Genomic DNA, 13,766 nt, shown 5'->3' with positions numbered 1-13,766 from the left:
CCCTGAGCGTCATCCCTGCAGGTTCTTGCTAGGTATGCCAAGAAAGCAAGGTCCTGAAAGCTCTTTACCCCAGGGCCATGTCTCAGGGTTGTGTTTGCAGCAAGTAACCTTGCAGGATGGAGTAACATCTCCGTGTCTCAGGGTTGTGTTTGCAGCAAGTAACCTTGCAGGATGGAGTAACATCTCGCCCCACGTGGACAAAGAACAGGTATTCCTACCACTCACTATGAAAGCAGTGAATCTCTAATCTCTGTGTTCCTCTCCTGTAACGCCATCCATGGGGTGTACGGGCATCCATGATGGGTCCTTTGCGGGACTTGGGGGACATGGGGAACTGACACAAACACACATGAAGCCCTGGCTACTGCTTTCACCATGAGTAACAAAGTCCTTTGTCTCTGACACAGGAGCTTCATGTCTTCTGCCAGCATCTATGAAATAGTAACCAACTATTACTTTATAGTTTATTACTTTATTACTTTATTAGTAACAGTTCATTACTTTATTAGTAACAGTTATTTAGTAACAGTTTATTAGTTTGTAAGTACAGTAAAATCTCAGAGGCTGCACAGTTATTGATGATATGTGAAACGGAGATTACTGCTACTGAGCAAATAGAGCAGAAAAAGGGAAACAGGGAAACAGGGAGTGTGTGGCACGAGGGCTTGATATTTTAGACAGTGTCGTTAAGAAAACCCCCTCTGATAAGGTGACATTGGAGCAGAAGCACAAATTAAGTGAGGAAACAAGCCATAAGACTACTTGGGAGAACAGCATTTCAGCCAGAGAGAACTGCAGGGGCAAAGGTCCTGAGGTCAGAGGATACTTGGACTATTTAGGAACAGCCTAGGGGCCCTCACGGCTAGAGGGGTGTTGGAGGGAGAAGAGCAGAAGATGAGCCCAGGGAGATTGTCAGGAGCCAGAACACACAGAGTCTCAAAGGCCACGGAAGGCGTTTGCAATGGACTCTGAGTAAGACGGGAACTCTGGTGGGTTTGATCAGAGAAGTGGCCTTCTCTGACTTCTGTTTTAAAAGGATGAATCTTATTTCTGTGTAGTAAATAGTGGCAGCCCTGAGGACCAGGTGGAAGCAGGGAGTCAGTGAAAAGGCTGTGACAACAGTCCCGGTGAGAGATGACAGTGGCTTGTCCTGATAGTGGAACGGAGGTGGTGAGAAGTGGTCAGCTTCTGGATGCATTTTAAAACCCACAGGCTTGCTTACGGATTGTATGTGTGGTATGAAGAAGACAAGCCAAGGATGATCCCAAGGTTTTGTTCTGAGCAGCTGCAAGGATGGAGTCAACTGAGATGGAGAAGACGCGGGACGGGCAGGTTTGGAAGGAATCAAGAATATGGCGAATGAGCATGAGTGAACGAAAATGAACGCAGGAATCACTGAATATTTTCTTTCTCCGAGACATGAAATAAAAGGCCTGTCCCATGGGCAGCACCTTAAGTGCCTGGGGCCGGCGCTGGAATTCTCCCTCAGAAAATGAGGTAGCGGTTCCTTTAAGAGGGCCCCGCCCCACTCCACGAAGCCCCGCCCAAAGAGGGTCACGTGCCCCTCGGTCGCGCACTAGGGGCGGGCGTCGGGGCGGTTTGAAAGCCGGGCGCGCACCACAAGAGCGGCGGTTCGGCCTGCGACTGGGATGTCGGTGTTGCGGCCCCTGGACAAGCTGCCTGGCCTGAACACGGCCACCATCTTGGTGAGCGTCAGCAGCCCCGCTACCCCGGCCCGCCCCTCTTCCTCCGCAATGCCTCAGCCGCGCGGTCGCCTGCGCGCTCTGAGGTGCTGGCGCGGGCTATTCCGGCAGGGGAGTGGTGGGCGGGAGAGCCGCGCTGTCAGCCAATCGGAGTAGGCGCTCTCTCAGGCTAAGAGACGCCCCCACCAATAGGTGCGCGGCGGGCTCTTTCCTGGTTCCTGATTGGTGGGTGGCTGAGCGGGGAGGCCGCGGGCGGGGAGCGTGCAGGGTGGCTGAGGTGGGCGCCGGGCGGGCACTTGGTTTCCTCCGGTCGCAGGGTCTGACCTCCCGGAGAAGCCAGGCCGTCCGAGGGAGGGTCCGGGAAGGTAGTAATTGCTGGGCAGACGGGCCCCGAGCGGGTGCAGACCTCGGGCGTCAGCCCGTGCCTGGCGGGAGCCGGAGCCAGAGTCCTGGGTGTCGCGGCTGCCCTGGGCTGGTGCCTGATCCCAGGCCTCGGGCGGGACCGCGGTGCCCAGTATCAGTCGGCCTCCTCCTCTCTCTGGGCAGCTGGTGGGCACGGAGGATGCTCTGCTGCAGCAGCTGGCCGATGCGATGCTCAAGGAGGACTGCGCCTCCGAGCTGAAGGTGTAAGTAGCGGAGGCTGGGGTGTCCGATCGCGCGGCTGTGGCCCGAACGCGGGTCTGGGCGTGAAGGAGAGCGGAGGGGCCGCCCGAGAGGCCAGCCCCTCGGGGTGTCCATCCTAGCGCGGTCGGTCCTCCCCAACCCTGCCGGCGGCGTCTGGTGGGTGGCTCCTTCACGTCTTCTTCACGTGTCAGCTCCTCATCCTAGGCATCCTCCTGCTCCCTCTGTCACACACTTGTTCAGTCTTCCTCTAGCGCTTGTCACCATAAGAAATGTCCTTGTTCACCTGTTTGCTTGTTTCCAGTCCCGTCCCCTTGAGGGCAGGGACTTTGACTTTTGTTCTCGGGCGAATCCCCAGTGCTTTGAGCAGTGCCTGGCACAGAGTAGATGCTCAGAGACACCCCGTATTTGGAGAAAAGGTGACTAAAGAAGCATATTTAGTTTTCCTCTTTCTAATTCATGGGGAGTAGAAAACAGCTGCTGGCAGGATCAAGTCACTGAGTATATGTCGGTTCATTCTCCCTGATGGAAGGATAAGCTCCAGGGGTCCGTGTTGAAGGAGAATGATCCAAATCCAGAGGGTATTTCCCCCACGGGAATTGGGAATGCCCCTTACTAGGTAGAATAAGCCCCGTTACAGGCCTTTAAAGAATCTCTGGTGAAGGACATAATCCTTTCCCTCTAAATACAAATTGTTCATAGGTCCATCTGTGCTCTACCCATCTTCCCAGACTCTTAGGCTACAGAACATCAAACACAATAACCAACAATCTCAAACCCTTAGCTCAGAAATAGGAAAGGATTCTTAAAAATTCATTTAATTAGCATCAGAGTAAATGGAAAATGTGGACAAAATTGCCTGTATTGAGCATAAACAAGATGGAAAGAAGTGTCATGGAAACTGTTGCTGAAAAAGGGCTAGTCACGTGACATGCAAAAATCTGATAGAGTACCCACTCTGGAAAAATGTACAGGAAAAGGAGAAGAAATCTCCTTCTTGAGTGTTTTGTGCCATTGAGAAACTTGATAAGAACATGAGTTTTTAAAAGAAGCATTCAAAGACGAAATGATAAAACAACAGAATGAGAGGAAAAAGGTTACAGGGCGAAGGGCAAAAAAGGGCCCAAAATAATACCATTAGAGAGCTATCTAATAAATGCTTAGAAACAGCAAGGAGCAGAGTACATGTGGTTGAAGACTAAGTTGTTTACAAAAAAGAAAGCATTGAGAAAATCACCGTAAAAGCGTTCAAAGATGTAGTAGAAGAAAACTTCCCTGAAATGAATGAAGAGTTGAATTTGTCCATTAGAAAGCGTAAATATATCTTGTTCCAGGAAAAATGGATACAGAATACTTTTGTCACATTATATCCTGGTTAAGTTATTGAAGTTCAAGGGTAAATAGTTCTTCAGACTTTTAGGCAGGAAACGCAAACCATTGATTCTGTTGCCAAATGCTTCCAGCTCTCCACATTTGGAGCATTTAAACTTTTGTGGGTGTGTGGAGACATGTGATCAGTTCTGACCAATGAGCTGTGAGCAAAAATTGTGATCTCTATTGCTGAAGCATTTAATTGCCAGTGAGAGACCCTCCTCATTGCCCTATGCCTCTCCCATGGCGATCAGCAGTGTTCCAGAGTGGCAGCTTCATCTGCCTGGATCCAAAGTTATAGTTAGAGCAAAATATATATGTATATAATAATAACAATAATAATAATGTAAATATACATTTATGTCTTGTCAAATTCTAGGGTAAATTATAAGATTGTTAACTTTCTCATTTTTCATAATAGAGACTCAATCTAATATAGATAAAATTGGAACATATAGTTAAAAATGATACCAACTTACTAATTTTTTCATATATTTTTTCTAGCTCTACTTTAGTTATTTTACATCCATCCAATTCAAATAAAATTAAATTCATACTATTCTATTTTTAGATTATATCTATTCAAGTATCTGAATGTGTATACATTATGTACATGAAGAGATGTTTAGAAAAATGTTCTAATGTTAATTAATACTAGTAATTTCTAAGTAACTGGACTTTTAGGAGAGTGTGTTTTTTTAACTTTTGTACTTTTTGGTATTTCATGAATTAGAAGCTGGGGGATAAAAGGAGATGGGTAATTGGAATAAGTGGAAATGGGCAGAAGTAGAGGGTTCAAGAAAAACCTTCAGGTAGGTATTTGATAACCAGAGACCAAGTCCAGAGGAGGATGATAAGGGTGAGTTGCCCAAGGTCACATAGCTGGTAGATGGCACTGAACTGGAACTTGAGCTCACTTTGTCACACTCCAAAGGGGTTCAGTCTTAACCCCTAAACATCACAGTCCAACACCCGTCTTCTGAGCCTGGTCTCCCTCGCAGCATGCAGTGTAGCTGGCTAGCCCCATGCCATCTTATGTCCAGAACTCCCTCTTGCCAAGGTGGTTACTAACCAGAGCTCCTTCCTGCCCGATGGAGTTGGACAGGAGTAGTGTGGACTGGACCAGCTCTGCCCTGCACCTGTGCTCCCCTAGGAGTCTTGCCCACGAGGGTATCAGGTGAATAGGTGTGGAGCCCTTGGCCTCTTCCCCTAGGAAGGGCAGCCTGTGAACAATCACTCTGATGGGGGCACGGATATCTAGTCCTGCACTTTCTTGTTTTTCAGCCACTTGGCAAAGTCCCTCCCTCTGCCCTCCAGTGTGACTCGGCCCCGAATTGACCTTATTATGTTTGTGGTCAACCTTCACAGCAAATACAGGTGAGAGCCAGGGGATGGGGGCTGTCACGGATCAAGAAGAGCTGGCTTAGGGGTACACTGGGACGGTGACCTTGCTTGTGAAGAGAAGGAGAGGAGAAAGGGAGAGACTGCCTGGGGTTAACCTAGGGAGTAAGAAGGGGGAGCCAGTGGACAGTACATGATGTCAAAAAGACACTGGCAAATCCCGGCGGTGTCATCAGTCATTCAGCTAATGCTCTCTGAGGCCAACTCTGTGTCCCTGACAGACATAGAAACACGAGATACCCGTAGCATCAGGGTTCAGTGCAGACTCGCTACCTGACCCGTTGGAACTAGTCAGCAGTGACTAGGCCCATGGGAGACTGAGAAAGGGCTGAGATCTGCCATGGCTGCCAGGGGGTCCTGGCTCAGTGGATCTGTCGCTCTTGAGGTACCTCTGTTCACCAAAAGGGACACTTAGGTGCAGAGCCATCATTGCTATGGCCTCAGGCCTTGTTCATTCAGGCTGAAACCTTGGCTTGGGCCCTCTGACCAAGATGGCTGTTGGCCAGGAGACACAAGATTCCTTCCTCACTCTCTGGACACCAGTGAATGAAAGCCTTGGCCCAAAAGGTCAGAGTGCCCTTGTTTAGAGGAAAAGCATGTTTTCATATAATTGATATGACTGTAAATACTATAACCTTATTGGAGAGCAATTTGACATTGCCTATATACATTTTTAAAGACACCCACTGTGACCCAGCCGTTCTTCTAGCCTCTGTCCTACAGAAACAGAAACACTTGGTTGTACAAGGATATAGAAGGACATATGTAAAGGAACGTTCATGCAGCATTCTTTGTCCTGGGGAAAAACTGAAGAGCACGTCAGTGTCCATCACTGGGAAAATAGTCAGAAAGTGGTACTGTGAGGTCATTCCGAAGAAGGTGACAGATACGTCGAACCCAACTAAACCCAACCAGATGCTTATACGTATCACTATGTGTAGTTGCATATGAAAAGAATTTGAGGAGAATTACACCCCAAGCTATTGGCAGTGGTTACCTCTGGGGAGTTGAGACTGACGGGTAGTACTAGAGAGGGGCCTTTTACTTTTTACTTATACATCCATATTTACTATTTGATTATTTTACAGGCTTGAGTCACTTTGTAATTAAAAGTAGTTAAAAAAAAATGAAAGGACAAAATAGTCCCCTAGGGCTATTTTCTGTCACCTCGTCTCGTTCTCTGGCCTCTGTGGAATGAGGAGGGGGGCATCTGCCTTCTCTGTTGTAAGGTTTGTCTTCTGGTTTGTTTTCTCACCCTGGCCTGGCCACCCCAGCCTCCGGAACGTGGAGGAGTCCCTGCACCATGTGGATGCCACCTTCTTCCTGGGCAAGGTGGGCTTCCTCGCCACGGGCGGTAAGTGCTTTCCCCGCCTGCTGCTGCCCAGCCCACACCGAGAGCAGTGTGTGGCTGGGTGTTGTAGTGGCCTCCTTGCTAAGGCAGCCTGGCTGTTGGAAAGAACATGGGCTTTGGAATCTGACCTGCTGTCGGTCTTTCTAAAAGCAAATCTGAGCAGATCATTCTGCTGAGTTAATTGCTTAGAGTTGCCTAGTGGTTCCCTGTGGCTTCAGAGTAGATTCCAAACTCCTGTAAAGACACAAAGCATTTGCAGTTTGGCTTCTGCCTTCCTGTCCAGTCTCATCTCCTGTTACTCTCCCATTCTCTGGTGCAGCTTGTAGTTCTCAGAACAAGCCATGCTGTTCCTGAGATCATAATGTTCACAGTGGCGATCATAGGAGCCCACACTTGTGGAGCGCTCAGTGTACGCCAGACACTGCTGGTTGCTGTGTTTCTGTATCACCTAATCTTCACAACAAACAGCCCTTTGACGCGGGTATTATTATCTCTATTTTATAGCTGAAGAAACTAGTCCTGAGGTTATATCACTTACCTGAGGCCCTGCAGCTAAAAAGTGGGAGAGCTGATTTCCACACCTCTAGAGTCATAGTCCACAGCCTATACCCTTCGTGATTAGACCATATGGCTTTTCACAAGTGCTTTTTTCCTCTTCTTTATCTAACAAACCCCTATTTTCTGCCTCCTGGGGCACGCGCCCCTGACCAGCCCTGCAGTCTGGGCCCTCGGGGTATCCATCCCATGCATGCCTCTGTTGGAGACCCCCACCCATCCACCTACACCTGTGATGTGTCTGACCTGTCTGCCCCCCAGCTGAACTGGGAGCTCCTTGGCGGAGGGCCTGGTACAGGTTATTCTCCACAAGTCTTGGTGAATAAATGAATGCCAGATCATTTCTACATATTCCTTCATTGCATCTCTAAGTAACTCAGGCATCGGGGCTGTTATGATCCTCCCTTTAAAGATGAGGACACTCATGTTTGCATAGAGCCCTCCCTCAAAGCCCTTTCAGCCTTATTTCTAATATGATGATCTTGACTGCCCTGAGAAGAAGGTGAACAGGATTGTCACCCCACTGACTAGTAAGAAACCGAGGCCCGGAGAGGGAACGTGGATGACTTTGCGCAGTGCCTCCTGGAATTCAACCCATTGCACTCGCGGCTTCTTTGCAGCTGGGCGGGAGAGCCACTGCAGCGTTCACCGGAACACCGTGGTGAAGCTGGCCCACACCTACCGAAGCCCCCTGCTCTTCTGTGACCTGGAGGTGAGGACACTGATCACGCTGGTGCAGGGAAAGAGCAGTCAGCACACAGCGGGCCTGGCAGGAACGCTTCTTGGAGGGTCATCAAGCCCCTGAGTGAGAGGGGTCCTGAGGTGGAGACGCAAGATCCTGGTTTGAATCCTGGCTGTCCTGCTCACTGGCTGTGACCTTGAGTGAGACACTGTAAGCCTTGGGGTGCACAGATGTAAAGTGAGGTGATGCTGTGCATTCGTCTCGTCACTTGTGCTGTCACTCGTGACCTTACTTTTGCTTTGTTTCCTCTCTGCTCATAGCTAAGTCTGTGTATGTTTTTGTGGGTTCATGTTAGTATCTCACCCTCCTGCTGGGCTATAGGTGCCGTGAGGCCAGGCATCTTGTCTGTCTCATTAACCAGTGCATCCTCAAGTCGCCCTGGCAGTCAGAACGCCCCATGTCCCCCTTACCTCCCTGGATTGCAGACCTTTGTCCAGTCCCAGTGCAGGGCTGGGCATCCCTCAGGCAGCAGGGATGGTGGGTGGGTGGGTAGTGGTTAGATGGATACGGTATGGTGTTGGTTCTGCCCTGACGCACTGCTGTTGGTGTTTCTTACAAGGTGAGCCCTAATTAGGAGGGTAGCAAAGAAGATTTCTATTTTGCTGGTAAATTTTGCTCTTCAGCCTCTCTGTGCAGTATGAATCCTGATGGCTTTTTGCTAAAGGGTCCTTTAGGGTCCTTTAGGACCTTTAGCAAAGGACCCCAAAATTGCTGCTGTTCCCAATGGAAGGTCTGCTGAGGGCTCCCAGGGCCTGGGCTGCCCCACCCATGCACCAGGCCTGCTCAGTTGGTTTGGGGTCTGTTTATTGGTTTTAAGGTTCGTTTTGAAGATTTGTGTTTCTGCTCTGTTCTGGGTCTTGTACCAGTTCCCAAAGGCAAAGTGATGTACTGCAGAGAGAACTAAGTCAGCACGTGGTCCCTCACCACCGTCTACACCAGAGGTTCTTGTTCTGGGGTCTGTGGATCCCTCTGGTCTGAGGATAGAACTCAGAGGATCTGTGAAGTTAGACAAGAAAAAAGTTACTTCTTTTTTTTCGCTAACCTCTAAGTGAAATTTAGATTATGAATGTAGGCAAGAGATGTCGATGGTATTGGCCAAATCTGCAGTTGTTACTGATAGAAGTGGCAGATGTTGCCATGTCACATGAGGACTGGGGCGGGTCTCATCCCTCCAGCATTGCAGTGGTCCTTAGACCAGCCCCATATCTCATTCAATGTATCCGTAAAGCTGCACATGCTACTGTGTCACGAAGTTGTGTTTTCTATTTGATGAGTATTTTAAGAACTCCTGATTAGGGGCCAGCCTGGTGGCTCAGCAGTTACGTTCACACATTCCACTTCAGCGGCCGGGGATTCGCCGGTTCAGATCCCGGGTGCAGACATATGCACCACTTGTCAAGCCATGCTGTGGCAGGCGTCCCACATATAAAGTAGAGGAAGATGGGCACGGATGTTAGCTCAGGGCCAGTCTTCCTCAGCAAAAAGAGGAGGATTGGTGGCAGGTGTTAGCTCAGGGCTAATCTTCCTCAAAAAAAATGGTATTAAAAAAAAAGAACCCCTGATTAGACCAACACTCTGATCTCACAGATAGGACCCTGAAGTCTGGGTCACACCTGAGGTGCCTGCCTCTGTCAGGCCCCTGCTAGGCTTTCCTCAAGGAACCTGAGAAAACCGAGACCCAGAGAGAAGGGTCTTGCTTCACAATCACCCAGCTAGTAAGTAAGCGGGAGAGCCAGGAGGCTGGTCTGCCCATCGTAGCCTGCGGACTGCGTGGCATTAGACAAGTCACTGCCCCTCCCTGCACAGCTCTAGTCTTATCTCTAAAGGGGAATCATAGTCTTTGCTCCCACAGCGCTGGTGTGCGTACCCGGCCGTCTGTGGTGCTCCCTAACCTTGCTATGGGTGGTGCAATTCTGTATCTGGCCAGGAGGTGGCAGGCCATACCAGGTCCTGGGTTTTCCTGGAGCCTGAGAACTCAAGAAAAGGCCTGCGGCAGGCTGTTTATTTCTACCAGCAGCAGACCTGCTGAGAACAGAGACCTGGCATTCCCAGGATGGAGCACCCGGTGTTTGGACAGTCATCCTTCCTCAGACCCATGTTGTCCTTTTCAGGGCACCCTCCTCCTCTGCATAGTCGAGTTTGAGCCTTGCCATATTTTGAGGCCTTTGCATGGCAGAGATTATTAACCCCGTTTTACAGATGAAGAAACACACCTAGGGAGGTGTGGGATTCGCCCAGTGAGATTCTTTCCTAGCTCTGCCCATAGGGCCCTGTGCTGGCCCCTGAGAACCCGGATGAGTCAGACACTGGCCCTGCTCTCTCGGAATCTAGCGAGATAGACCCGCATGTAATGTCTGCAGCAGCAGAAGGATCTGCAGGGCTTTAGAAGCCTGGCAGTGGATTTAAGGCATTCCTTCCTGTAGGTGACAGTGGCAGACATGCTGTGGTCAGACTTGGGTTTTGGGGACACGTCTCTGGAGTGTGATGTGTGGATTGAGGAGGCCTGGCCAGAGGCAGGAGGCCCAGGGACGAGGCTGCTGCAGGAGGCAGGCCGTGGAGGCTGAGCAAGAACAGCAGCAGCTTGGAGGTATATTTTAGAGCAAAAGCCAGAGAACTTAGAGTAAGAGGATTTACTCAACGAATACTTCTTACAGCTCTACAGTGGGCCAAACACTGTTCTAGGCTCTAGAGATGCAGCAAAGAACAAAACATTTAAAAAAAAATCCCAGCTCTATTCTAGTGGAGGAAACAATGTAAGGAAGTAGAATGTGTAATGTGCTAGAGAATGGGGACGCAACATGTCAGGTGGTGGTAAAGCAGTAAGATTTAGATAGGGGGACTTGGGGCTGGGAGGGCTCACTAAAAAAGTGACCCTTAAGGGCTGGCCCCGTGGCCGAGTGGTTAAGTTCGCGCGCTCCCCTGCAGGTGGCCCAGTGTTTCGTTGGTCTGAGTCCTGGGTGCGGACATGGCACAGCTTATCAGGCCACGCTGAGGCAGCATCCCACATGCCACAGCTAGAAGGACCCACAACAAAGAATATACAACTATGTACCAGGGGACTTTGGGGAGAAAAAGGAAAAAAATAAAATCTTTAAAAAAAAAAAAAAGTGACCCTTAAGTGAAGTGAACCGTCAAAGTGAAGACTCAAAGGAGGTAAGGAGGCAAGTGTGGAGACGCCTGGTGGAAGGCACACTAGGTGGGAGCAGTGCAAAGGCCCTGAGTTTGGAACTTACCTGGTGAGTTCAAGGTCCCGCAGGGGCCTGAGTGGCTGCAGCAGAGCAAAGGGCAGAGCAGTGGAGATGGGCCAGAGTGACCAGGGCCAGGTCAGGAGGGCCTTGTGGGTCGTAGTAAAGGCAGTGGCTTTTACTTGGAATAAAACTGGTTCTGCTGGAGGGTGTGGGGCCAGCGAGGGAGGCAGCCTGACTTGGGTTTATGTGGATCCGTCCAGCTGCTGGGAAGAAGGTAGACTGAAGGAAGCAAGGACAGAAATGGGGAGATGGGGCCGGGGACTATTTCTAGAAGAGTTAAGAGTGGCCTAGGCTCGGTAGTGTCCAGGGAAGAGGAGACGGGATGGTCCCCTGAGTGTTTCCAGAGTGGATCCAATACAACGTGCTCATGGCTTGGATGTGAGACAGGAAAGCAAGAAGAGGCAAGGATGGCTCTGGAGTTTTCAGCCTGAGCAGCTGGGAGGAGGGAGTTGCCTTTGGCTGAGATGGGACGACAGTAGGGAGTAGGTTGGGGGTGCTCCCAGGGACTCCATTTTGGACATGCTAAGATTAGGGTCTGTCAGATGTCTACAGAGAAATCCAGTAGGCAGCTGCATCCGTGTGTCTGACATTTGGAGGAAAGGTCTGGAGATGTAATTTGGGCATCCTCAGCAATTGGATGGTTTTAAAGCCGTGGAACTGGATGAGGTCACCTAAGGAGCAAGTGTTGGGAGGAGAGATGCACAGGCCAAGCCCTGGGGCCCAGCATTCAGATATCAGATAAAGAGGAGGGAGAAGCCTGTGAGGTGGGAGGAAAAGCTGGGTAAGTGGGGGTCCCGGGAGCCAGGTAGAAAAAGCATTTCAAAGAGAGAGGCAGCGGCTACATCAGATTCTGCCAAGAGGAGAATCTCAGTGAGAATGAGGCTGTGCGATGAGGACTGAGATGTTACCTCTGGACTTAGAACCATGGAGATCACGAGTGACAAATGATGGGAGCAAGAGCAGGAGGACTTGAGGATGCCCGGTCTCTGGTTTGGGTGTCTGGGTTGATGGTTCGCCCTTCCTCAGTTAGAGAGGGAACAAAGGAAGGAGAAGATGTTTCTGAGGCCACCCCTTGGCCAGGAGAGGACGTCTGAGCATCACTGTTCTTCGATAAACATTTATGGAGGGTCTCTTATTTGCCCAGCACTTGCTGGCACCAGGCCCTGGAATAGTCTTGTTGCCGCTACCTAAATCCCACAGCTCCTCTGGGCCCACCGGCCCATCAAAAGCCCTGATAAAGGCACTCTTTGTCGATGGCACCTCCCCATCCCTGGGGAGGACCACTCTCTGTCCACCTCTCTTTTCCATCCCTGTGAGTGTCTTTCTCAGATCCCAGGTAAGGGAGCCTTTGGGGCCTGTGCCTCCCGGGCATTGGTGGGACTAGCCCTGGCTCAGATCCCAGCTCTGTGATCACTGTGTGACTCTAGATGGTTTCCCTGACCTCGCCAGCCCTGCTTGCTAAGCCTTCATTTCAGTGTCCCTGGAGGGTGGTAAAAGGATTCAGTACGCTGAGGTGGTTGGAAGCTGCCTGGTGCAGTGTGCCATAGACAAGGGCATGGCCGTGGTGGGCAGGGTGCTCTGGGCTGGCCCCATGTCTCCTCCCACAGCTCGCCTCTGGCAGCCTGTGCATCTGCTCTGCATCAGGGGAGCAGAGCTGGCCCCCAGCTCTGCCTCCCACTGTTCTCTGCGCTTCCTCTGCAGGTGGAAGGCTTTCGAGCCACCATGGCACAGCGCCTGGTACGTATGCTGCAGATCTGCGCTGGCCACGTGCCCGGCTTGTCGGCTCTGAACCTGCTGTCCCTGCTGAGGAGCTCTGAGAACCCCTCCCTGGAGGACCTGTGAGGGCTGCGGCCCCCGGGCTGCCCCGCCCCACGGCTGGGTGCCTGGCTCAGTAAGCATTCACTGTTGCTGAAGCCCGGATCAGGGCTTGACAGGCTCTGGGTCAGCGATCAGTGCCCCACAGGGCCAAACTCCCCTGCGCTCCAGCAGGCCATGCTGGGGGAGGTGGGGCGCCCAGCTGGTGGGACTCCAGCCCCCTTCCCACTCCAGCAGAGCCCCAGGTCTTTATCCATCTGATGTGCCACATCTCCACTTAAGACTTCATTTGAACAAAGGTCCGTAGCTAAACAAAGTTTGGAAATCACTGTTCTCATCCGCTACTTTGATTTTGCTGATGAGGAAACTGACAGAACAATTACGAGCAGGCTCGGGTCGGAGGGCTTGGACCCCATGAGCCCAGTCTGACTCCACGTCCTAACCTTGCTGTTCCCACATAACCTGGTTTGCCTCCTGGAGGCTCAGTCTCCCCAGGTGTAAAATGGACAGCACTCTCCTCTCCTCATTGCGTGGTGAGGGTTGAATGAAACGACAGAGGTTTTGTGCCTGAAGTGTTAGCCCACGCCTGTTTGCACGCTTGGTGTCTCGCATAATAAACTGTGTCAATGCCTTACACGGTGCCAGGGGACCCCTCAATGAGCAGTAACTAGTATTTGAAATCACAGAGCTAAGTTCAAAAACTGGTGAAAATCCGGGAATTATGCTGTGAATTCATAAATCTGTGAGAATTACGTGAGATGAGCCAGCCGGGGGGCAGTTTCTGGGTTGACAGTGAGATTGTGCCATGACTATGCTTTTCTTCTCCCTTGGGTCTAGTTAGAATTTGTGGAAGTGCCAGGGTTGGAGTCTAGAAATCCTCTCAGCCAGTCGGGGCTCCTCCGCTCCCTTGTGGCCAGATGGGCACATGGGAGCTGGAGGAGTGAATGGGAGGTCTGAGG

The 13,766-nt window shown here is 50.8% G+C and overlaps 1 protein-coding gene across 3 annotated transcripts; it reads left to right on the top strand.

The window, feature by feature from the left end:
- The first annotated feature begins 1,212 nt into the window (after positions 1-1,212).
- CENPM (centromere protein M) lies at positions 1,213-13,441 on the top strand. Of its 3 annotated transcripts, none has more exons than XM_008537825.2 (6): positions 1,213-1,706; positions 2,250-2,329; positions 4,980-5,072; positions 6,371-6,450; positions 7,623-7,714; positions 12,694-13,441. In XM_008537825.2, exons 1-6 carry the CDS (start codon positions 1,650-1,652, stop codon positions 12,832-12,834), a joined length of 543 nt encoding a protein of 180 aa, XP_008536047.1. In that variant the 5' UTR covers positions 1,213-1,649; the 3' UTR covers positions 12,835-13,441. The 3 variants fall into 3 exon arrangements, with proteins under 3 accessions (XP_008536047.1, XP_070455703.1, XP_070455704.1); XM_070599602.1 differs by lacking the exon at positions 12,694-13,441 and adding an exon at positions 10,670-10,899 and having other exon boundaries at positions 1,552-1,706; XM_070599603.1 differs by lacking the exon at positions 4,980-5,072 and having other exon boundaries at positions 1,552-1,706.
- The last annotated feature ends 325 nt before the right edge of the window (positions 13,442-13,766 follow it).

This window comes from Equus przewalskii, chromosome 29, assembly GCF_037783145.1.
Source record: "Equus przewalskii isolate Varuska chromosome 29, EquPr2, whole genome shotgun sequence".
In the NCBI taxonomy this organism is placed as follows: domain Eukaryota; kingdom Metazoa; phylum Chordata; class Mammalia; order Perissodactyla; family Equidae; genus Equus; species Equus przewalskii.
This window is presented reverse-complemented; position numbering and strand designations above follow the sequence as displayed.

Excerpts from the sequence above, each read along its gene's own strand:
- CENPM (XM_008537825.2), top strand. The coding sequence starts at position 1,650 with ATGTCGGTGTTGCGGCCCCTGGACAAGCTGCCTGGCCTGAACACGGCC. Across the intron at positions 2,330-4,979 it reads TGCGCCTCCGAGCTGAAGGT|CCACTTGGCAAAGTCCCTCC; the intron begins GTAAGTAGCGGA and ends CTTGTTTTTCAG. Across the intron at positions 6,451-7,622 it reads GGGCTTCCTCGCCACGGGCG|CTGGGCGGGAGAGCCACTGC; the intron begins GTAAGTGCTTTC and ends GCTTCTTTGCAG.